General features: G+C 51.5%; 3 protein-coding genes across 4 annotated transcripts; 1 reads left to right on the top strand and 2 right to left on the bottom strand.

The window, feature by feature from the left end:
* Positions 1–476: 476 nt before the first annotated feature.
* Tbc1d10b (TBC1 domain family member 10B) lies at positions 477–12,064 on the bottom strand. The gene is made up of 9 exons (XM_087908422.1): positions 10,927–12,064; positions 7,818–7,917; positions 7,433–7,540; positions 7,228–7,334; positions 3,087–3,201; positions 2,896–2,961; positions 2,518–2,707; positions 2,065–2,219; positions 477–1,979 (listed from the first exon to the last, which is right to left on the bottom strand). Exons 1-9 carry the CDS (start codon positions 11,835–11,837, stop codon positions 1,317–1,319), a joined length of 2,415 nt encoding a protein of 804 aa, XP_087764548.1. The 5' UTR covers positions 11,838–12,064; the 3' UTR covers positions 477–1,316.
* Positions 12,065–12,544: 480 nt separating this feature from the next.
* On the top strand, positions 12,545–17,375 carry Myl11 (myosin light chain 11). Its single transcript, XM_048454985.3, has 8 exons — positions 12,545–12,708; positions 14,838–14,876; positions 16,022–16,114; positions 16,328–16,403; positions 16,516–16,620; positions 16,711–16,789; positions 17,041–17,089; positions 17,179–17,375. The coding sequence occupies exons 2-8, from the start codon at positions 14,874–14,876 to the stop codon at positions 17,281–17,283; spliced, it is 510 nt and encodes a 169-aa protein (XP_048310942.1). The 5' UTR covers positions 12,545–12,708; positions 14,838–14,873; the 3' UTR covers positions 17,284–17,375.
* Positions 17,365–21,394, bottom strand: Septin1 (septin 1). 2 transcript variants are annotated; one of them, XM_048454977.3, is made up of 11 exons: positions 21,317–21,394; positions 21,056–21,146; positions 20,874–20,960; positions 20,489–20,612; positions 19,738–19,872; positions 19,538–19,655; positions 18,888–18,989; positions 18,668–18,767; positions 18,313–18,478; positions 18,004–18,094; positions 17,365–17,911 (listed from the first exon to the last, which is right to left on the bottom strand). In XM_048454977.3, exons 1-11 carry the CDS (start codon positions 21,386–21,388, stop codon positions 17,825–17,827), a joined length of 1,173 nt encoding a protein of 390 aa, XP_048310934.3. In that variant the 5' UTR covers positions 21,389–21,394; the 3' UTR covers positions 17,365–17,824. The 2 variants fall into 2 exon arrangements, with proteins under 2 accessions (XP_048310934.3, XP_048310935.3); XM_048454978.3 differs by having other exon boundaries at positions 21,240–21,352.
* Between the last annotated feature and the right edge of the window lie 2,029 nt (positions 21,395–23,423).

Here is a 23,423-nt window from a genome sequence, read left to right as displayed (position 1 = left end):
TCCTGACCCCTAGGTAGAATCGGGGGCGGTTGATGGATGACACTACAAGGTAGCCACAGAAAACAAGAACTGGACGATTGGTTGTGTGCACCTGCTGAGACGAACTGAAGACAGCTAGTCCACCCTAGAAGCCCAGTACCAGGAAGTGCACCGAGCTGCTGACCAAGAACCTGAAGACTGGCTTTGCAGCCCCCCATAGCCCTCCTTCAGTTTCCAGGAGTGCACAAACAGGTTGGAAAGGAAATCTCAGTGCTCTGAGCTGTGCAGAGGGCCTCAGAAAGCCAGTGATAGTGGAGGTAGCAGATCCCAAGCAAAGCTGAGGCAGGAGCTGGACCACTACGCTTATTGATGAGAGATGGGGCAAGGGTTTAGATGTACCTGCTAAGGTCAGAATGCACCTATGGAGACTCAGACTTTCTTCCTGGTTCCCTCCCCTTACCCCAAAGCCCTCTTTAAATAACAAGGCAGGAGACAGGTCCAGGTATAACAGCAGGTTCTTTTTCCGGTTCCTCAAAGCGCCACAAAACCACCACTGGGATGGGGACCAAGACAGAAGAGAATGTAAACATTGGGTTCCACCCCCTGTACTCAAGGGAAGACCCTTACTCAGAGAGGGGCTTGACAGCTGGAAAGGAACAAAGTGAAAGACAGGCTTCCTAATGAGGCAGCAGAGAGGCTTGAGCATACAAAGCAAGTGGGTTAGGAGGGAGAGCAGGACACAGGTGGGAAGGAAATGGAGGACAACTTGCATGTCCCCTTAAATAAACTGGAGCACAGGAACACTGTGGAACACAGGTCAGAGCACCCCACCCCAGGCCAACCTGACCTTCTGTACATAATTACAACACAAGGATATCCAGGAGAGAAAAAAATAGCCTTGGCCCCCAGTGGGGAGACAGGCAGGGCCCCAAGACAGGAAAAGGAACCTAGCTCCACCATCTAAGGGAAGCCACTGGAGTGTAAGAATCTGCAACTGCTAACTGTCATTGCCAAGAGTCACCTTGTGGTGACAAAAGGCAAATTAAGACAGTACCCCAGAAGGAATTCGTAGGAGTGACAGAGACCCAAGCTGGGCCTCATTGGACAAAAGAGTCTCCAGACTTGGTCACTGCTACCCTAGGAAATATAACTGTCCCATGCACTGTAGCTGTCCTGGCCATGTAGGGATCAGCAGCTGGCAAGGAGTCAGGGGAATCAAGCCACTTTCCTCAGAAAAAGGAAGAGCCTGCCAAGGGAGCTGGGAGAACACCCCTGCTAGGTCTGCTCTTGACTGAGGAAAAAGGAAGAGGGCCATGTCATCCAGACCCAGCAAGAGGTCAGAAGTAAGCATCCTGCCGGGCTTCAGCTGCTGACCTGTCCCCACCATCGTGGGGTGCTGGAGGCCCATCTGCCTTTTGACGCAAGGAAAGTTTCCGGCCTTGGCCTTTCTTCTCCTGTTTCTGCCGCTCCTTCTCCTGCTTCTGCTGTTCCTTCTCTTGTTCCTTTTCCCATTTTAGCCGCTCTTTCTCCTGTCTCTGCTGCTCCTTCTCTCGCTCTTTCTCCTGTTTCTGCCGCTCTTTCTCCTGTTTCTGCCGCTCTTTCTCCTGTTTCTGCCGTTCTTTCTCCTGCCGCCGGGTCTCCTTACTGGTGCCTAGTGGGGTGCTGTTGCCAGTAGGTGAAGGAAGGGATGGATGTAGTCCCTCAGCAGTGACGACGGCCCCAGGAACAGGACCAGCACTAGCCCTGCGGACAGGAGGTGGTGGGGAAGGAGCCCCTCCAGCTGCCCGGGAACCTCTGCTCTTAAGACTAGGGAGGCTGAGAAGGCTGGAGGAAGGGCCCAGGGGTGGCTGCTGCCGTCTGCGCTCCTCATGGATAGCTCGGGAGCCATGTAGTCGCCGTGAGGGCCGATACTGCAGCTCCCCCCTAGTTTCCCGCCACTTCTTCAGCTGGGTTGCATTCTCCCGCTCAATCAATGCTTCTGTCACTGGGAGGTTGGTTACCTAGACAGAAGACACGGGAGCCAGAGTATAGATGGGTTTGGAGATGGGCTGAAGAGACCAAGGTGTGCTGAGGCTCAAGGCCTACCTCATGCACCAGGAAGTCCTCCTGCATACACTGTGGTGGCAGGTTTCGAAGCTGCTCCATGGTTTCATACATGCCTTGACAGGAGCGCAGCTTTTCCACAGAACCCAATGTGTGTCGCAGCAAGACAAGAGCCACTCGGAAGATGATCTTAACGCCTACAGGGTCAGAGAGGGCATAAAGAGATCAGGTCCAGGATCTTAGCCTTTCTCATATAGGAAAGACAGACCCTGTTGCTGTTAACTGCCCACCTTATAGGTGAAGAAAGTTACTATAGGTTGCAGGTTTCTTAGAGGGCAAGCAGACTCTAGGTTGGTGGCTTGAATCAAGATGGGTCCTGTTTTCCCTGTTTGCAGATTGCTTATTATGAAGCCTAGGCCCAACAATACTTTTGTCCATGGGCCACCAGTAATGTGACAAATCCTAGCACCCGAGCCTAGGCAACCACTGAAATACCTTCACAGAAAAACATGTCCCAGACACGCAGCACCGAAGCCCAGGGGAGGGTGCGGGCAAAGATGCACATGAACCATTCTGTCATGTAGAGCACAGGGTCAATGCGCTGCCGCCGAAGGTGCCGATGTGCCAGTGGGGAAGCCCGGCGCAGGAGTGCAAAAAAGATCTCTCCATCCAATTGAATGGCCTCCTAGAAGTGGTGGGAAGAGCCATGAGAAATGGGTCTGTCTTGCTATGTTCCCCTCGGTACAATCAAACCTAAGAGGGTGTCTTAACCTCAGTGGTAGAGGAACAGAAGGACAAATGAGGCAAGGCAAGGACCTATGGCAGACTTGGGGAAAGTCACAGCCCTAGGCCACCCAGCTTCCAGACACTCACCAGCCCTGCACTGTAGTAACCTGGGAGGTACTTGTCGCAGATCTGTACCAGGCACCAAAAGGCTTGCTAAGAAGGGCAAGAACAAGGAGGCAGGGATGGGGCCTGAGAAGCAGGGAGTAGGCAGCTCTCCCATCACCATAGTATGTCAAGATTTTCTCACCCCCACCCCAACCAGGTCCACATATGCTGACCTCCGCAGGCATGTGCATGAGCAGCACAGCAGCCACTGGGGCCTGGGCCTGACAGTAGCCCTCGTCAGGCCGGTAGATGGTATAGGCCTTCAGGATTCGGTACAGGTCCTGTTGCCTAAGGGGAGTGCAGAAGATGGCAATCATCAAACCTGCCCCTAACCCTGGACCAGAACTCTCTTATAAGTTCCAAGCTAATCTCAGATCTTTACTACCACTTAGCCATCTGCCGTCCCAGACCTGCCTACCAGAGAGGTTCAGCAAAGCATTCTAGGTCCTAACCTTTCATCCTTGGCTGCATACCCTACAAACTTCCTACCCATTTCCTCCTTGACCTGCAACCACCCCCAAAGCAATCACGGTCATTTTCTCCAGGAACTTATCAATAACCACAATATTAGCCCTTCTCTGGAAGCAAGTGTGTTTATACCCAGGACAGTCAATCAACAGGGTTATCTGTTTCACTGGATTTTATCAGACCTCTTGGCATATCCAGTAGTCCTGGTTTTGGTGAAGGCCAGGAAACCAGCTGTACCTCACATCTTACTCTTATGTCTGCATTGAACCAGAGCTGTGTCCTAGCCTTCTTTTCTTTGTGAGTTCCTTCATATCTGATATTTCCATCTACTCCAAAACAGCTTCTCAGAGGGTAGCCACCAAGTTTGAGCCATACTGTATCCCGAACTCCATGGACACCTGCTCTTTCCCCGCTCCACAGCTACTTCCTTCTCTGACCTCTATCTCTTGTCCCAAAATACCTATTAACCTCCCAGATCTCCCTGCTTCCAGTCATACTGCTAATACTGCTTACATTATCCCCCAAATCCAGCCATTCATATGTGACCATTTATATCTTATCTGCAACTACATCACTATTACTTTAAAAATTTGAGGTGGGGGTCTCATGTAGCCCTTTGTTCTAACCTGATCCTGAATTTCTGATCGTCCTACCGCCCTCCCTCCAGTACCAGGATTAAAGGTGTGCACCATCACACTTGTTTCCTGTGGGGCTGAAAGTCACTCAGAACCATGTATGTTAGATAAGTACTCTACTGAATGAGCTGTGTGCCACCCCTATTTACTTATTTTGGTATTTAATTCTCAAAATACAAACGAAATAATACATTTGACAATGCTGATTATTTTACGTAATAAAAGTAGCCCATATTGAACTAACACTAACAAAATACTGGGGGCTGGAGAGATGGCTCAGTAGTTATGAGCACTTTTTGCTCTTGCAAAGGACCCAAGTTCAGCTCCCAGTACCCACATATGTGGTGACTCACAACCATCTGTAACTCCAGTTCCAGATGGTCCCACACCTCTTCTGACATCCTCTGGTACTAGGGATAGCATACAAAAATGTAGCCCCGACCATATTCACCCCTCTGCCTATGACTAGATCCCAGCCTTTCTTTCGGCTATTAGTGTGCCATCTTTTCTGCTTCATTCATTTTTCTGTCTATTAAAGCATTAAATCAGCATAGTAATAATCTGCTTTTTAAGTTTTTATTTCTTTTGCAGTGCTAGGTTTGAACCCAGTGCCTTGTGCATGCTAGGCAAGCAAGCACTCTACCACTGAGCTGTCCGGGTCTGCTGTCTCTTCTTATTTTTACTTACTGAGGTTGTCAGGCTTGTAAATCAAGAGCCTTTTCCACTGAGCCACCTCACTGGCTCTCACTTGTTGTGACCCTTAATCCCATTCTCCCCTCCAAAGAACAAACTCTTTCCTTACCTAGTCAGCCAAGTTGCTCTAGAAAACACATTTACTGTCTTCTGTTTCTTCCTCCCACACTTTTGGCAGGCATTTGCTCACTGCTCCCCACAAGACTGCCTTTATCAAATCATTAATAAGCAAGCTGCAGTGGCTCACACCTCTAACCCCAGGACTTGAGAGGCTGAGGCAGGAAGATTTTCAGAACTGAGGCCAGCTGAACTATAAATGCAAGACTGTCTCAAAAAAAGTCACTAATGACTTACAAAGTGTTACATCCAAGTTAGTTCTCAGATTTGGATTTACTCATCCCTCAGCACCATTTCCTGAAGTGGATTCTCGAGGCTATTTTTCATGTTGCTTTAGAAGTGAGGCTCTCCTCTCTATAGCTTCGAGTCCTATTGCCCTCTCTGTAATTTTTTTCATCATCTCATTCCCAACACACTGGTACTTCAGGGTTCAAGCCTTGCTTGCTTAATTGTTTAGCTTTTTTTTTTGAGACAGGTTTCATTATGCATGCCTGGCTGGCCTAAAACTCACTATGTTGTAGACTGGATTGACCTAAAACTCACAGGGATTCACCTGCCTCTGCCTACCCAGTACTGCAATTAAAATAAAAGGTGTACACCACTACCCTAGGTCACATCTTCCTTTTGAGCTATACTTGCAGCTTTGTGATTGCATCTAGTCCCATGGTGAGTCTAATCCCTCCATAAGCACACTTTCAATCCCCAATTTATTGCCAATTTAAACTATTTTCCTGAAATCCAGACTTATAATTCAGTGGGTACCCAACCTGCCTACATTCCCTGAATGTCCAATAAGCAAGCCTCCTCCTGGCTGGGCGGTGGTGGCACACACCTTTAATCCCAGCACTCAGGAAGCAGAGGCAGGCGGATCTCTGAGAGTCCGAGGCCAGCCTGGTCTACAAGAACTAGTTCCAGGACAGGCACCAAAGTTACAGAGAAACCTTGTCTCAAAACAAACAAACAAATGAACAAAAAACAACCCCCCTCCTAGTTTGCTACACTCTTACTCTAGTCAAACTGTCCTGGATCTCAAGATGTATGTTAGGCTGACCTTAAAGTCATGACAATCCTCCTGCCTCAGGTTCCTAAGTATTGATTTTATGCCCAGCCCCCACCCCAACCCACAAAAGTCCACCTGAGACTGTAGGCATGAGCTACCAAGCCGCACCTCTCTGGTCTTGACTAGTAGGTAGCATGTCTGTCATACCTTCTGTCCCCTTTAGTGTGCTAAAGTCCTCTCCACTACCTCACGTACAACATACTTTCCTTCATCTGGGACTGCCTATCCCCACAGGAAGACAGCTTGGGGGTTTGGGGTCATTGCAGCCATCTGTGACTGGAATAGTGCCTGACAGAGTAGTACTCAATTATTATTTGTTAAACGATGATATTTATTTAAGTTAGAATGGCAGTACATATCTATCTATAATCCCAGCATTTGGGTGGCAGAGATAGATAGATCTGATTTCTGAAGCCAGAATGATCTACATAGTCAGACCCTATCTCAAAGAAAACTCAAAGAAAAAAACAAATAAATATATAATATTGTTTTTTTATATTACATAAGGAAAAAGGTTCATCTAGGACTGAGAACGTAGCTCGGTGGTAGAACACTTGCCTAACGTGTGAGAGGCCCTAGGTATGAGCTCCAACACAGCAGAAAGGTCATATAACTACCTAAGATCACCTTTTATACTAATATGGACTGGTACCTATATTTTATCTTTTTTTTTTTTTTTTAGGTGCAGGTCGCAGTTTCTTAAACTATACTCCAAGTAAAGCCAGGAGCTTCCTCTTTCTCTTTCTTTCTTTCTTCCTTCCTTCCTTCCTTCCTTTCTTATTTTATACAATATTCTGTCTACAGGTATGCCTGAAGGCCAGAAGATGGCAACAGACCTTATTACAGATGGTTGTGAGCCACCATGTGGTTGCCGGGAACTGAACTCAGGACCTTTGGAAGAGCAGACAATGCTCTTAACCGTTGAGCCATCTCTCCAGCCCCCTATATTTTATCTTGAGGAAGCTTAACCTACAGAACAAAAATCCAAGTGCCTTGGCTCTTAGTGATCTGGCCCAAACTTCCAGATTCAGCACTACAGAACCCCAATATCCAAACACTGCTTATAGATGCTCCTATGAAAGAAAACTCTACCCTGCCCTAGCCCCAACTATCTTTTAAAACCCAGCACAAATAGAACCTCAATAGTCCTTGATGCGCTACACAAAGACCCGCATTAGAATCTCCCTCATCAGACACTTCTTTTATCACTACTTGATACTCAACTGATTGTCAATCACTCTTCTAAGAGCCCTAGAGAGCAAGACTTGCTTGGACCAAGCCTGTATCTACCCAGAACCTTCCACAGATGTTTGCTCACTGACCCACATAGTTAGCTCTTACCCATGCCCTCCTCGAGCAGCAAACATTTCATGGAAAGGGAACTGGCGATGTAAGTCCTTCTCAATCACATCCAGCCACTTGGGGTCCCCAGTGGCCCGTTCCAGCTCCTACAGTGGGACAGCAGGGATTACCTCAGGATCCAGGAGAACTAAGTTCTCCTGCAGAGACAGTGCTATGTGTCCCCAGACCTCAGAGTTGCACAAACCTCAAACTTGCCCGGGTTCTGCTCCAGGAGTTCCTTGCTATTAGACAGGTACTGCCAGGCCTTGGCTCTGAGAGAAGAGGGGATCCCTTTCCGGCAGCGCAGTTTTACCTAAGGCAGAGTAGCATCAGGGATGACAGCTTCAGGGCTGGAACATTCTCCAAGCTTTCCCACTAGCCATCAGGCTCCCAGAGACATTCCTCCCACGTGCCAGATGTGACAAAGCTGGACCTGGCCTGGCTACAGTTTAAAGCTCCTCCCAAGGGCTCAGCACCACTGATCTTCAATGTGTTAGGAGGGCAGATATTATTAGTTTCCTGGGCTTTCCAGCAGCATTGCCCCTCCCCCACCCTTGCACATTGTCCAACCCACCACACAGCCCTCAAACCTTCTGGAAACGCCGTGACAGCCACTTATCCCAGTTATTGAACATTTCCAGCCATTTGAGCTCCCGCTGCCGAGCCACATCCACAGGAATAGAGCTCTCTCTGCAGAGTCAGGATAAGTATGGAAGAGGTCAGTGGGCTACTGGGGAAACTGAGCCAGCCAGCTCCCTCAGGCTCAACTGAGAAACTAGAAATTGTGCCATCCAAATGTCTGAATAGTTGGCCATCCAAAGCCTTGTCCACCACACTTTAAGGGCTTCCTTCTTTACTAGATCTTTACACACAGAATTTAAATCCCATTTCTGACACATCCAATTTTGGTAATACTGAAGATACATTCTGGCTGGTGATGTAGTTCAGTGGTACTGTGTTTATCTTGCATGTAAAGGCCCTAAATTCAGTCCTAGCACTGCAAAAATAATGATAATTAAATATAAGCCACATTTTTGTACTAAATGTGGATCTAAGTCCTAGTTTTACCATTTATTCATTGTGTGACCTTGAGAAAGTCACTTAATTTCCTAAGCCTCAATTTCCTCATTTGTAAGGTAGAGAAAATAACAGTATCTACCTGAAAGGACCTGTAAGGTGCTACATCAAGGGGCTCAGTTAGTATTCGCAATGACCTTAGATGTCTTGTTTCAGTCTTTGAGACACGAGATTTCTTAGACCATCTGTGACTTCCTCTCCTCTTTACAACCTCCCCAGATTCCCAAGCAAATGAATTCTCCTGCCCTGGTACTGTTCTGTCAGCTCCATGTTCAAGGTGCCCCCATCTGTCTGGCAATGGTTGGCTACTTACAGGAACCAGTTCCAGGAGAATGAAATGGAAGTGCAAGAATAGGTTTTAGAAATTCCACAGACTAAGTCAAAACCCAGTTCTGTCCCTTAGAGGCTAGGAAGTCCTGACGTGTGTAACCTGGGGGTCGTCCTCGGCTATAAATGGGATGCCACTATCTACAGTTATGAGAACTAATAAGAAAAAATGCAATGTTAGGCGTTGGTGGTGCAGGTCTTTTAATCCCAGCACATGGGAGACAGAGGCAGGTGGGGTCTCTGTGAGTTCGAAGCCAGCCTGGTCTACAAAGAGAGTTTCAGGACAGCCAGAGCTGTTACACAGAGAAACCCTGTCTCAAAAAACAAAACAAGAAAAAAAGAGCATAAAAAGACTGTTAAATAGGAGCTTCTCGTATATTGATTTATTTTGAGCTAGAAGCTCCCTAAACAGAGACGCCATAAGTCAGTTCCACTCTCAGAGGTGCCTTCCTGCCCTTAGGAGCATTGCAGCTGACAAATGGAGGAAGGGCTGGAGAGATGGCTCAGCTCTAAGAAACGATGTTCTTGCAGAGAACCAGGGTCCAGTTCCCAGCACCCACATGGCAGCTAAGGAAGGTCTGCAAAAAAACCACAGTTCTAGAGGACCTGAAGCTCTTGTGTCTTCCCGGGCACTACAAGCACATGATGCACACCGTGCGCAGACATGCATGCAGGTGAAACACTCACATATATAAAAGCTGATCAAACCAAAGCAGAAAGGGAGCCACGTCCCCTCTGACACGAGAAATGCAATGATAAAAACGCACACTAGCATTAGTATTATGAGCACAGCAGGTATCAGTGAAGGCTTCCTGGAGGAAAGGCCATCAGAAGTGTACCAAAAGGAGTGAAGAAAAAGTAGGAGGAAGAGAGGGGGAAGAAGGGCGTTCCTGGCAGGTGGAGAGGTCTGAATAATCCACTACTAATTTAGTACAGAGCCTGGCAGATTGGCGCTGAGACCAAAGTGGCTGGCATGGCTGGGCAGTACGGTGCCAGTGTGCAGGCTGAAGAGCTTGGACTTTACCCTGTAAGAGAAAGTGTTCATGCTAATATATTACAATCAGCCTTGCCACAGAGGTAATTCCTCTGGCATGGAAGACAGACTCTAAAGTGACAAAGTTACAAAAAGAGAAATAGCACCCAGCACAGTGCCTGACATAGGAGCAATATTCTAAAACTGAATTTGACCCAAGTTCCTCTGACTAGTACTGAGCAATATCCACTACTCACACAGACCCCACGCTATTTGAGGGAGGCAACCCAAGTGTGCTAGTCTTGTTTCTTATGAGCTGAAAAGAGTGCAGGAGAAAGGATCAGCATCAAACTTCAGTCAGAGTTCCAACTGTGAATGTCGGTGCCCAATCAAGTTTTCTGAGTTTGGTTAGTTTATAAGCCCTGCCTAGATTACTCCCCATCTTCCTGACTGACAGGCTCTTCAGCAGAAGTCTCACATCCAGGTGCTCCCAAAACCCTCTGGTCTTTAGACTTAACCCAAGCAACTGTATTGAAACCGACAGTTTTAGCATTCCCTCCAGATGAGTGCCTTCAAAGTACTGCTTGAGTCTGCTCAGCACAGGCCTGGCCCCAGTGTCCCCAGGCGATGCTCCAGGCTGAGCTAACCAGGTTACTGACCAGCAGCAGGTTAAGGGAGAACAGACACAATGGTAGGATCCAAAGAGGGGGAAGGAAGAAGGCAGAGCGATCACACCCCACCTTAGGAGTGAGTGACTCAGGCCCCTCCCTGGAAGGAACTAGGAAAGCTCGACTAGGGCAGGGGAGATGAGGAAATGGGGAAGAGGCCTCCCCCACCCCTTGCCTTCAGTGAAAAGACAAGCCTGCCCTGTCCCAGAAGCCCTGCCTTCAGGGCCTCCCCTCCATCAACCAGACTTCCTCACCCCACCATTCTGCCTACTGCTTTTCTGAAGGCGCCTGCATCCTTCCTGCCCCCAGGGACCCGAGCTCTCTACCAGAACCCTGGTCCAACCAATCTTCCAGAGTAGCTGACGATTAATGGTTTCATACCAAGCAGCTAGTAGCTTCGCTGCTCAGCAGGTATCATCTCAACCCTTCAGCTCACAGGGGAAACCGAGGCACAGGAACAGGGGCCCCACTAGCTCAAGGACACAGGCCTAGGCAAGGTCTAGGACTCTGAAGCCACAGACGCACCAAGATGCTCTGGGCAATACAGCTCCTGCTAATGACTCCCTGGGGCGGGCCTGGCCAGGGGCATCACTTCCCCTTCCCCCCACCCCTGTTTCCACAGGCAGCCCCACGGAGTGCCCACCGTGTACTCACAGGCTGCCCGAGTACTGGCTGCCCCCAAGGAAACCATACTTGTCCGTCTTGCGCAGGGCCAGCCCATTTATCTCCGAGTCTGAACCCATGGAGCTCACATCATCCGCCAAGGACTCCAAGGTCCCGGACATGAGGCTCACAGAGTCCAAGTAGCTCAGGGAGTCCGGGGCCTGCCCTCGAGGCCCAGAGATGCCAGGTCCGAGGCTGGACGTGGAGCCTAGGTCTTGAAAGTTTTCAACAGGCTCCGGAGCTGGGGTCACCGTCACCACAGCCACCGGAGCCTCACCCGTCCCGGGAGGGCCTGGGACAGGCCCCGAGGGGTCCTCGGGCGCCGGCCCTGCGGATGCTGATGTAGCAGCCCCATGTCCACCTGTCACCTGTCCTGCTCCACCCGGTGCAGTCACTCCTGAAGCCACTGTGGTTCCCGGCTTGGGGGCAAGCGGAGGTTTGGCAGTCAGGGCTCCAGGCGCCGTTCTGGAAGGGGTCCGAGTGGGGGTCCCTGGTCCTGGGACGGGCGAGGCTCGAGCCTCTTCCGTCTTCGGAGCGTCTGCTCCCGAAGCCAAGGCCACCGAGGTCTCTGCTCCTGCCTCTGTCGCCGGTGCAGGGGATTCTTGCGTCTTCGCGGCTTCGGGTGAGGCCTCCAGGGTCAGCACCACCAGCGTGCTGCCCGTGGCCGTCGTGGCCGTCGTGGCCGTCGCGGCCGTGGTCTGTGCCGACCCTGGAAGCCAGGCGGGCTGAGCCTCCCCGGGGACCACCAGGTCGACAGGAGCAGAAGTGGCTGTAGTCACTGGCGGTCCCGGTGCCACCACTAGTACCGGCCCGGCCCGGGAGCCCCGGGGCGGAGGCGAAGGGGCAGCGGAGGCGCCGTGACGGCGCGGCGGGGCCACCAGGGGCGCCGGGCCCGTCTCCATGGCCGTGGGCCGCCCCTCACATCCCCCCCGCCGCGGAGGCCGCAGAAGGCGCCGCCCCTCAGGCCGCCCGGAGCAGCCCGCCCGGGCTGCAGAGAGGGCGAAGGGCGCGGCTCGGCGCGCGCCGGGGGCGGGGCGGGACCGGGCGGCAGGCGGCGGGCGGTGCGCGCAGGCGGGGCAGGGGTCGGGGGCGCTCGCGCCGGGGTCTCCCGGCCTCTCACCCTGCTCGCGCGCTCGCGCCGCCCCCTCCCAGCGAGGGGCCGGCTGCCGACGACGCGCCTGCGCAGACGCTGAGGCGCCGCCAGAATCTCGCCGGACTACGCCTGCGCGAGGGAAGGCCCTCTCGCGCCTCCCCCCTTTTTTTTTTCTCTCCCGCCCCCTCCAGAGGACCTGGACAGATAATAGGAGAGAGAAAACTGGGTTCCTGCCAATCGCTGGGAGGGTGGGTGGGGTTGGAGGCGGAAAGAGGGTGGGTAGTGTAGAAAGAGGAAATGAAGAAGGCGGAGGCAGGACGAAGAAAATAGGCAATAGGAAAAAGGGGTCCTCGGCCTCCTGGCCAATGAACACTGTTGAAGTGTGAGTGATCGCGGAAGGGCGGGGAATGAGGCTGGGGCTGGGCAGTAAGACGTAGGGCCTAGGACCTCTTAGCCAATAGAAACGGAGAAAAGGGAACCAATGAAAAAAGGACTGGGCGGTCAACTTGACCTACGGCCATGTCTATTCATGTGCTGACAGCATAAACAGTCAATAGGAAGAGATGAAGAATTCTTCGACTTCCTGAGATGGTCAGGAAGGAATGACACCTAGAGAGAGGCGGGCTGAACTTGTGCTTAACTTATCAACCAATGACTGTCTTCCTTCATTTTGCAAAAGGGTAGGAAGATTGATAACTCTCAGCAAATGATAGCTTCGAGGGGCAGGGTGCTGCCAGCAGGCGGTGCCAGAGCAAGAATAGTCAGTGACAACCAGAGACAAGCGCGAGAGGAGGTGACAGCTGGGGACATCACTGAGAAGGGGCCTGGAGCATCGCTGCGGCTCCTAGCCAATAAGAGTTCCGTGCTGGCCTTCTTGGGTTTCCAAAAGGGCTTCCATTCATTCAGCTCCTGAGCTGCACCACAAACCTAGTGCCCTGATCCAGTACTCTCCACCTCGATGCCTCTAATTAGACAATAGCCAGCGTCTTCTATAAGGCTCGTCTCTCTGAATTCCCTACTCCAGGCAGGAATCCCGGACCAGGTTTCTCTAAATTCTCATATATAAATTGAGCTTCTCCCCCGAACGCTGCGATTTCTCAAACTTTATCCCTCTGAATGCTGCTTCATTCTCCGGCCGGAGGGGGGGCTGTTCCATCTCAGAACCCAAATCTATGAATCCTCAATACCTTGAACCCTCCATATCTATATTCCTGTTCTTTGGAGGATTCAAGAACCAAGTCCTGTCGTTATCACATCACTTTGGGCTCTACTAACCTAGACTCCAATTTCATGAGCCCTCAAGGTTGCCCTTAGACTAAAATCATAAAGATCATACCTTATGAATACTAACCTTCTAGCTTCTACACACCGCTTCCTCTGGCCTCTGTTCTCTTGAGCCCCCAAATGAACACAGCATCTACCACTCTCAAATTCTAGTGAGACCTAACTCTCCACTTCCCAGTTCCTCACTAGCTTTTGAGTTGTGAGGCTCCCCAGTCTTATTGACTCACTCCCCCACTCCCAACTCAAACCCAGACCCTGTAATGACCTGTCAGGTCTTCTTCTCCACTTCCCCACCTTCCACCTGATTCAAGTTTACTGAGCATGCCCCCAGGCCCATTCCCTTTTTAGAGTCTTTCTCACCTCCCAGAACCCACTAATGAGTGGGCTCCTCCATGACGTAGACCCCCATGGTACCCATATAAGGCAAAACAGCTGCCAACTAAAGCAGGGGGGGGGTGCTGTGCAGGAGGCCAAGGGCAGCTGCTAAGTTTAGGGTGGCTCCTTCTCTCTTCTTAGAGACAACAGGTGGCTGGGCCCCAGTGCCCAGAAAAGAAAATGTCTTAGTGGCATTGGCATGGACTGGAGGAGGGGAAGGGAGGAGACACATTCCTCAGGACATCAGGTCCTAAAGGGAGCAGGAGGAGATGGGTGTCACTGCCAACCTGGGGTTTCCTCTGCTGCTATTGCTCTAGACCTCCATTGTATGGAGGAGAATATGGCACTGAGGCCCAGAACTTTATGAGAGGGGACCTCAAAGTCACAAAGCCAGCCAAGCTAGTTCTTTCCCAGGGAGGAGAAGTCACTGGCTGTGCTACCTAGGGAGGAGGTGACAGCTAGCACTTCCCTCTTAGGGCCTTTGTCACTTCTCTTCTGAGGTCCAGCCTCGATTTTTCAACCCTTCCCAAGTTCACCAGCATCTCTGCTTGTCATTGAACACCCCGCGGAATCTGGTCGCCAACCCTGAACACCTAGCCCCATCACAAATCTGGCGAACCTATCCCGACCTTTGCCCATGTGCTGTGCCTTCTGTCTATAATGGCTGACCACCAGCCCTCACCTGAATCACTTCCTTTGCTTTCTGCTGAGTTCTGTTACTGTTACCACTTGCTTCCTTACTAAAGCGAACCCACAAAGTCAAGTACATTGTAGGTCTGCATTAAATGCTCACTGAGTTTGGATCTGAGCCACCCCACTTAGGAGCCCAAGGTCTGGTGCTTTTCCCCCAGAACTACGGATTGGTGGAGCCCTTCCGATTTCTGGCACAATCCAGTCCCCTTTGGGGAGAAAGAACATCTCTTCCTGTCTATCCCAATGAGACTTGCATCCCAAGACTTACTCCCTCCTCCCTTTCTGGGCTCCAGCTGCTGCAGGCCTCCAAGAAAGGAGAGGCCCCTGAGCCGGGCTATTTTAGTATCTGGGGTGGGTATCCGCAGGGCTAAGGTTACCATGGTATGTTAAGGGCTGTGGGGACAGGACTATATAACCTCAGAAGAGCTGCCCCAAGCAGATCCTCTGCCTTTTCCAGCTGGAGCCACTGCCTTGCCCCCAGGAGATCTAAGACATGGTGAGTGTGGATCCCCAGCTGCAGTCCAAAGCCACTAACTCAGGGTAGCCTCACCCTTCGAAAAGAAAAAAAAAAACAAGTTGATGTTTCTCAGTCCAACTACAGGTGAGGTATGGATGGCCTCTCAGCACCAGAGTGGAACAGAGGGTGGAGGGGCTGAAGGACTCAGTCAAGGACAGCATGGTCACCCATGGGGAGTGGGGGTTCAGACCCGCTTGAAGCCTGTTCCATCCTTTCTGTACTCATCTCTAACGTCTTCGGGCCAGTGAGATGACCCCACTCTCATCTGATAAGTGAGAGGCAGAGATTCAGTTCAGATAGAGACAGGGAATGGATTAAGCTAGCAGGTATAAGGCCAAGTTAGCAGGTCGAGAGTCCTGAGAAGGGCACTTGTCAGACAGGATGAAGGGACCCGGGAGCTATAGCTGGGATGTAAGAGATACAGCCAAAACGAGTCCTCTTAGCCAAGATGCACCAAGAGAGAAAGAGAGTTCAGGAAAAAGGACTCAAAGAACTCTGAATCTGATCAGGCATGGTGGTGTATGGCCATAATTCCAACTGTTTCCGAGACTGAGGGAGTAGAATGACTGGAGTCCAGAAGTTCTAGGCCAGCCTGGGCAACATAAGGAGACCTGGTCTCAAAAGAAAAAAAAGAAAGACTGAGAAGAAGGAGCTGGGGTGGTGATGAACGTCTTTAATCCCAGGACTCAGGAGAATTAGGTGCCTCTCTGCAAGGTCAGGAGAGTCAAGGTAGAGTCAAGGTCTACACAATGAGCTCCGGGGCTAACTAGTGAAACCAATGTCTTTTTTTTCTTTGTGGTTTTATCTGCCTGCCTCTGCCTCTGTTGGGATTAGCCCACACCTGACTGTGAGACCATGTCTTAAGGGGGGAGGGTGTAACTCAGTGACTGTTAGTGCTTGAAAATCAGATGTGGCAGCCTAGGATGCTGTCCCTGGTAATTGCACTTGGAGGTAGAGATGGAGGCAAGCAAACAGAAGGTCAGGTCATCCTCAGCCAAGCAGCAAGTCTAGGCGCGACTACATGAGACCCAGCCTTTAACAACAACAAAAATCTGGTCTCCGTCCCAGGAGGGAGGTACAGGAACTAGCCTAGGGATCGCTCCTCTCAACCTCTACCCTCACAGGCACCCAAGAAGGCCAAGAGAAGGGCAGCAGCAGAAGGGAGCTCCAATGTCTTCTCCATGTTCGACCAGACTCAGATCCAGGAGTTCAAGGAGGTGAGCGAGGGAAGCTAAGGAAAGTCCCCCACCCCCACCCCCGAAAGTGCACCTGTTGAGGGGAGGAGGAAGGTTTAGAATTCCTCTCCTCCTTGTGAAGGGTGGAGGGGGGGTCAGCTGGCTGAGAGCCAAAATCTGATCTGCCTGGGGCAGCAATGCTGAAGCCTTGGGCCCATTCCTGACTTCACCTGTCCCCATCCCTACCCTCCACAGGCTTTTACTGTAATTGACCAGAACCGAGATGGCATTATTGACAAGGAGGATCTCCGGGACACCTTTGCAGCCATGGGTGAGCCCCCTATTCCCGCCCATAGACAGTGAAAGCTATGGAAGCTGATGGGACTCCAGTGGCTTCTGGTCCCCAGCACCTGGCTCCAATCCCTGCCGCTCACCCCGTTCAGGCCGTCTCAATGTGAAGAATGAGGAACTCGATGCCATGATGAAGGAAGCCAGTGGGCCCATCAACTTCACCGTCTTCCTGACCATGTTTGGGGAGAAGCTTAAGGGTGGGTAAAATGTCCTCAGTCCGAGGCCCTAGTTCCATCTTCCCAGACCTGCAGGGGCTCGCTGAACTCATGTGTCCTCTGACCCTTCAGGTGCGGACCCTGAGGATGTGATCACCGGAGCCTTCAAGGTCCTGGACCCAGAGGGCAAGGGCACCATCAAGAAGCAGTTGTGAGTGGCCCCCTTCAGTAGCTCCTTAGGTTCCTATGTAAAAGCTCGAGGTAGACAGAATGAGAGAGCAGCAAGGACTGGGTGACAGGGTTACATTTTCACAGCAAGTAAGGAGAGAAACCTGAGACAGGAGGTCACAGCATTTGGGAGAGAGCCACCCTGGTTTCAGCGAAGAATGGGGTAACAGGAATGAAATGAGAGGGGACAGGATTTATAAACCCAATCTCACCTCCCAAATGTCACCTTCTCAGCCTGGAGGAGTTGCTCACCACACAGTGTGACAGATTTTCCCAGGAGGAGGTGAGTTGGGGAGGGCCTGGGAAGGGGAAGGACTCGTGCAGTGGGAGTTTGAGGACCGGTCCTAAACTTACTCCTGCATCTTCCCACAGATCAAGAACATGTGGGCAGCCTTCCCTCCAGATGTGGGCGGCAACGTAGACTACAAGAACATCTGCTATGTCATCACACACGGTGACGCTAAGGACCAGGAATAGGGGACCCAAGGTCTCAGAAGATCTAGATAGGCATCTAGCCTCCCCAACTCTCGCCCGACCCCCAATAAAACTCAACTGGTCTTTGTTTCTTATTGGTGGCATCTTCAGTTTATTTAAGCGCGAACTCAGGCGGGAGGTTGAAGCACCGCCCAGCAAGACAGGAGAGGCTAACAATGGACTAACTAGAAGCCAGAAGGCCCGCAGTGGGCGGGCAGACCCATTCCTGTTGGGAAGAAGACTCTGGCAGCTCGGGGTGGGGTGGGGTAAGCAGTTTTTATTAGATGGAGAATTTAGAGGAACAGGGATACCCTAAGTGGAACCCGCCATCAGGAGTCGGAGGGCGGCTCAGAACAGCGCGGAGGGCGGAGTTGGGCGGGGCTACAGACTTCCGGATTGGAGGGACCTGTTTCAAGTGCAAGGGCGGGCCTACCCTCTAGGTCTAGGATAGGACCTATCCTAGATAGGACGCTGGGCAGTCTAGAGCCAGATGGGACCGGAGATTGGCGGTGAGCAGATGCTAGGTTGGGCGGCGGAGAGGATCTCACAGCGAGTCTGACTGCTCGCCCTGAGCCTGGTTCTGCTGCATCTGAGCTTGCATCTTCTCCAGCATTTCTTGCATGCGGCGCAGCTGTGCGGAGCAAGATTACAAGCAGTGGGACCGGGCAAGACCGGAATAGGATCTAGGTAGCTGATTTGAGGGAAAGAGATGTGCTTGCTCACCTCTTCGTCTTTCTCGCGAATCAACTTCTCAGTGTCGGCTAGAGGCAGTATGGGCAGTGGGATCTCTGTGGCACTCTGCCGGGAAAGCTTGCTAGAAATGGGGTGGGGGGCAGAAAACAGGAACCGGATCTGAAGCTGTGGGGGCGAATTCTGGGTGTAGGAGGCGGGGCCTCGTCCCTGAAGTTAGGGACGGAGTGGGAGAGGCTTAATTGGACCTAGGAGGCTGGGTTAAACCTGGTAGCAGGACCAGTCGGGAAGGCTTACCCAAAGGGTGGCACCATGGAAGCGCTAAAGTAGCCCGGCTCTCACCTGCGGCTGGTTCGATCCCGGGCCCCCGGTCGAGCCAGACTCTGTAGGCAGCGAGCCCGATAGCCCTCGTAGAGCAGATCGTGGGTCACCTCTTTCAAGTCCTGAAGGTGGGTCTGTACCAGCATCCGCCTCAGGTTTAGGAAATCGCAGTGATGTGGGTTCTCCACTAGAGGGCGGACCAGGTAGCTTTCCGTCAAACTTCACCCTTAGGATCTTCCCTCTGGGAGTACCTCGCTGTTGCAGCCCGAGCACCCCTCTTGTGGCTTCTAGAGACTCAGGACTAGAGCCCACCTCCTGTTTCACACACGGACGCAGACTAAGCTCCCTGCTTCTCTCAACGCAAGTCTGGCCTTACCCTCCACGGTACCCCAGGAATAGCGGCGTCCCCTCACTGGTCGGGTTCCACCATCCCTCACCACGTCACATGAACCAACCACCGCGAAAGGAATGCTTCCCTAGAGGGAAAGAAGTCAGGAGTCACGTTGGCTCCTCCTGGGTATAGACCTGTTTCTCAAAGCTTTCATCTCCACTTCTGCTTTCTGTTTCTCTGTCCCTTCCACGTCCTCCAGTCAAACCTTCATCTCTTCGTTCTGCTTCTTGAATTCTTCATCTTCATCAGAGTCACATTCTGGGAACTGGTAGATGTTGATCTCCTCCTCCTTCAACTGGTCCCGGATCTCAGGGTGGACAGAGGGGGAAACTGAGGTGTGACCAACCGACATGGCATGGCCAGAGACAGTGAGGTACAGAGATACTGGGCAGTCATAGAGAAAGAAAGACGTGAAGAACGGATGGTGGGAGGTGGCCACACAAGATGACCAAAACCAAGTCCTCAGACACAGGGTAGTGAGAAATTCAGAAAGAGAGGACAGACATCAAAAACCCGGAAGTGGGTCAGGGGAGAGCACTGGAAAGACAGCAGGGCGGGGAGTAGTCACTACCACAGGACCAAAGAGAAGCCAGGAGTTGTGACATCCCTTTTCCCTCAGCCAGGCCCTAGCCGAGCATCTAGTTCCAGGGCTGTATAGCCATTCTGTTCAGAGCTGTTAGGGACGTGACTGCTTGGAGCAGGTGCATACACCATTTCCTCATACCCCCTTCCCAAGTCTAGCCTAGTAACTCCTGCTTTGAAAGGCCACCCCAAGGTCAAAAAAGTCACAGCAGAGATGAGGTTCAGACACCGCTTTGTTTTCACTTAGTGCTAAAAGTCAGGCCCCACTCATACCTTCTGCTTGAGAACCTGAGTTTCCCTAGGCATCAGGGCATCTGCTTTGCCGATGACCGGGATAACATTGACCTTCTCGTGCACTGCCCGGAGGAAAGCCACATCGAGGGGTCGGAGCCTGCAGCAGGGATTGGTGGGTGTTCAGTTCCACAGTGCAGAGGCTTATCCAGCCTCCCCAGCTCCCAGGGTGCCCTCCAGACCCTCTGCCGAAGGGTGAGATGAAGTAGAGGCAGCAGTGCACTCTGGAGTCCTGGATGTTTTTCCTGTTGAGGCCGCTCTCGTCCCTGAGGTACTGCTCAAACTGCTCCTCAATGAATCGGACCACGGGCAGCCAGCTGGAGTGTGGGGAGAAGGGGTAGCATCTAAGACCACAGGGCAGGGAACAGAACAAAGCAAACCAGGTCTGTGGGGCGGGAAGTAATTTCTTTGCTTCCAGCCGAAACCATCAGGGGCAACAGGAGGGAGCATGGTTGAGACATCAAGAAATGAGGTGACTCCACACCTGTAATCCCAGCACTCAGGAAGCTGAGGCAGGAGAATTGCCACATTTGGGGCCAACATGGCCTACATAGTGAGTTCCAGGCCAGCCTGGGCTAATGTGACACCTTCCCAAAAAGCAAAAACAAGCAACTGGAAGAAGAAAGAAAGAAAGAAAGAAAGAAAGAAAGAAAGAAAGCAAGCAAGCAAGCACTGAACCAGCCATGGCCTATGTAATCCTGTAATCTGTAATCCTGGAAGGAGGACTTTGAGACCAGTTTGGGCCACATAGTAAATTTGAAGCCCCTGAGTCACATAGAGAAACCTTTCCTCAAAAGAGAAACACTGGACACTTTGGGCCAGATTGTTTCCAGAAACAGATGCGTCCTTTTCGGTCAAGGAGCCTTGACAAACCAGCCCACAACTGACCCACAGTGGAAGAGAAGCTTAGCTCTTATCCGTTCCCCACCTCACCAGTCTGAGCAGTCCACAGAGTCCCCAAAGCCAGGCGTGTCCACCAAGGTCAGCTTCACTTTGATGCCTCCCTCCTCGATCTCCACGCCCCGGCGCTCGATGGTCAGAGTTTGTGTGGTTCGTGCTGTGGGTGCAGAGAAGTTGGCTGCATAAGCTTTAAAGCGGGACTCGGTTCTAGCTCTGCAGCCGCCCCGCTGTCCCCACCCCCCGACGTGTATTTCAGAGAAGGAAACAGTCTCAGAGAAAACCAGTAGCCATTCAAGTCCCCAGACAGACAGAAAAAGAATGCAGTCTGATGACGCAGGAAGAGGCCAGGGACACATAGAATACCAGGAGAGCAGCAGCGGGTGGGGAAGCCCATAGGGGTGGGGAAAGCAGATCTTACCACTGGCATCGGGCACCTGCCGATCTTCATAGAGGTTGGTGAGGAACAAGCTGTTGATGAGGGTGGATTTCCCGAGGCCTGACTCGCCTATGAACACGACAGACCTTCTAGTCAGATGGGAGGGCGGCCAGGATCTCCGGAGTACATCACTACCCCCGAGTCTCTCTCCAGAACCCACAGACCTGCCACCATGAGGGTGAAGTCAAACCCCTTCTTGACAGACTTGCGGTGCAGCTGGTTGGGGAGGGCAGCAAAACCCACATATTCCTTGTCCTGTGGGGGTAAAGGAAGACGAGATGAGACTCCTGGACATGGCCAGGAGTGCCCCGGTATCACCTGAGCCCCAAAGCTAGGAAGCCTGCTTACTGTGGTTCAGTTTGATTTGGGGATCCTCTCTTATGACTGGGCCCCAGATGTCTAGATTCCTGGACCCAAGAACTCACCATGGCTCTGTTGGTTGTCGCTGCACCTGGTATTGCTCCCCACTTCCTCTGGTGGGGCAGGAAGTTCAACATATCAAACCAGGCTGGGGGTGGGGTGGGGTGGGGGGCAGTGCAGGAAGCTGAGCTGCTGCTCAAAGAGAGGTGAGAAACTCAGGCTGCATTCTCTTTCTTTTCATTCAAAGATTTTGTTTTTAATTATTTGGGGAGTGGAGACCGAGAGCAAGGCATTGAATTCCCAGGCCCCGGCAGGTAGCTGTGAACTGCTGAGGTACAAAATAGAAACTGAATTCAGGTCCTCTGTAAGAGCAGTACACGCTCTCAATGGCTGAGCCACCTCTACAGTCCCAAGCATCTTTTTTCTTATTTCTGTTTAGAAGCCCTTTCATTTTCCACGTCTTTATGCCAAGCCCCAAAGCGGCCCCATCGTCATGGTGAGAGATGGACCGTGAGCAGAAAGAAAGGAAGCAAGATGTTCTCCTTAGCGAGTCTGGTAAGGGATTAACAAGATGATCTGAAAAAAAAAAATCCCAGGGTGGTGCAAACAACAAAAAAGATTAATAGGGTTAGGGGTAGGAGGGGCCAACAGTGTCTCAGGTCAGACAATGGAGTCCTTCTGAGGGGTGGTAGTGCTGGACTGGGCTTGGGTACGGCCAAGCTGAATTCCCACTACACTCCAGTTCCCTGGAGTTGGGATATTTGAGACAGAGTCTTGCCATCTACCCAGGCTGGCCTTGAATTTTCACACCACCCTTGACATCCTAAGTGTTAGGATTACAGGCTGGTGCCACAATTACCTCAATTTCAGTTCTTTTGTTTTCGAGACCGGGTCTCATGTAGACCAGGCTAGCCTCAAACTTACTTTGTAGTAGTCTACGATGACACCCAGCTCTTGAGCCGTCTTGCCTCTGGGTCCCTAATGCTGGGGATTACAGCTGCATAATACCCCACCTGGCATCTTGTCACAACTACCAGAAACTCAGAACTCACGCTGTAGACCAGATTGGACTGAAACTCTCAGAGATCCACCTGCCTCTGCCTCCCGAGTGCTGGGATTAAAGGTGCGCCTGGCATGGGTGACATTTGTATTCAAGCCGCCACGCCAGGCAGGCACCGACTACTGCCCTAAGGACCAGCACTAACATTTTCTTGTTCTGCCAGGTGAGCAGTTGTTCAGTGAAATCTTCCCCAGTTGTTTCTGTTTTAACTACCTAGTACCTTTCTCAGGCCCATGGTGCTCACATTAGCTTATCTGTCTGTGTCTGATGCCCTGGCTGAACTCTGGGGACCAGGACTATGTTTTCCTAATTTCTACATTCTACACACTTCACAACACTTGATTTATCAAGTGCGGGTGCACACACGTGTGTGCATACACACACACACACACACACACACACACACACACAAAAGTAAATGGAGAGGTGGCTCAGGGATTGAGAGCACTGACTGGCTGCTCTTTAATAGGACCAGGGTTCAATTCCCAGTACCCACATGGCTCACAACTGTCTGTAACTCCTGTTCGAGAGGATCTGATACCCTCACACAGACATACAGGCAAGCGAAACACCAATGTACATAAAATAAAAATAAATCTTACAAATGAGTAGATGAAGTTAGGCAGAATCAAGGTCAGAAGTCTGTAAACATAAAGAGGCTTGCTTTAGGGTTAGAAAGAGGACCCAGGAAATCTACTACCACAGACTCCCTGTATGGCCTCAGGCAAGTCATTTGACCTCTCTAACTCCAGCTCCTCAGGGTAGAATGAAGTGCACCACGTCAGCACATCAGCAGGACCGCTCTGGGTTTCCCATGACCTGGGCTTTAGATCTGTTCTGAGAACAAACTGCGTAGTTTGAACTGGGTGGCTTTGGGCATGTGAATGAACTCCTCTGGACCCTTCAAACTACACCTCTTAGGGTCTACACGATCTGGACCCTGTTCACTCTCCACTTTAACCCTATTCTAGGGTCTCCCTCTGTAGCCCAAGATGGCCTAGAACCTTCCATCCTCTTGTCTCAACCTCCCCGAGCAGGGACTACACTGTCCACTCTAGCCTGGCTTCTCTCTTTTGACTTTACTTATTCTGTTCCTTTAGCCTCTGCTTTGG

The sequence above is a fragment of the Myodes glareolus genome, chromosome 7 (assembly GCF_982192425.1).
Source record: "Myodes glareolus chromosome 7, mMyoGla1.1, whole genome shotgun sequence".
NCBI lineage: Eukaryota > Metazoa > Chordata > Mammalia > Rodentia > Cricetidae > Myodes > Myodes glareolus.
Note: the sequence above shows the minus strand (reverse complement) of the source record. Positions and strands in the feature narration are given on the sequence as shown.

Coding starts and splice junctions, on each gene's coding strand:
- Myl11 (XM_048454985.3), top strand. Junction 16,115..16,327: donor AGATCCAGGAGTTCAAGGAG/GTGAGCGAGGGA, acceptor TACCCTCCACAG/GCTTTTACTGTAATTGACCA. Junction 16,621..16,710: donor GTTTGGGGAGAAGCTTAAGG/GTGGGTAAAATG, acceptor CTGACCCTTCAG/GTGCGGACCCTGAGGATGTG.
- Tbc1d10b (XM_087908422.1), bottom strand. CDS start 11,837: ATGGAGACGGGCCCGGCGCCCCTGGTGGCCCCGCCGCGCCGTCACGGC. Junction 7,918..10,926: donor AGCCAGTACTCGGGCAGCCT/GTGAGTACACGG, acceptor CTGACTCTGCAG/AGAGAGCTCTATTCCTGTGG. Junction 2,708..2,895: donor GTTACTACAGTGCAGGGCTG/GTGAGTGTCTGG, acceptor CACCACTTCTAG/GAGGCCATTCAATTGGATGG.
- Septin1 (XM_048454977.3), bottom strand. CDS start 21,388: ATGTTGAACTTCCTGCCCCACCAGAGGAAGTGGGGAGCAATACCAGGT. Junction 19,873..20,488: donor TCTGTGGACTGCTCAGACTG/GTGAGGTGGGGA, acceptor CCCACACTCCAG/CTGGCTGCCCGTGGTCCGAT. Junction 17,912..18,003: donor TTCGCGAGAAAGACGAAGAG/GTGAGCAAGCAC, acceptor TGCTCCGCACAG/CTGCGCCGCATGCAAGAAAT.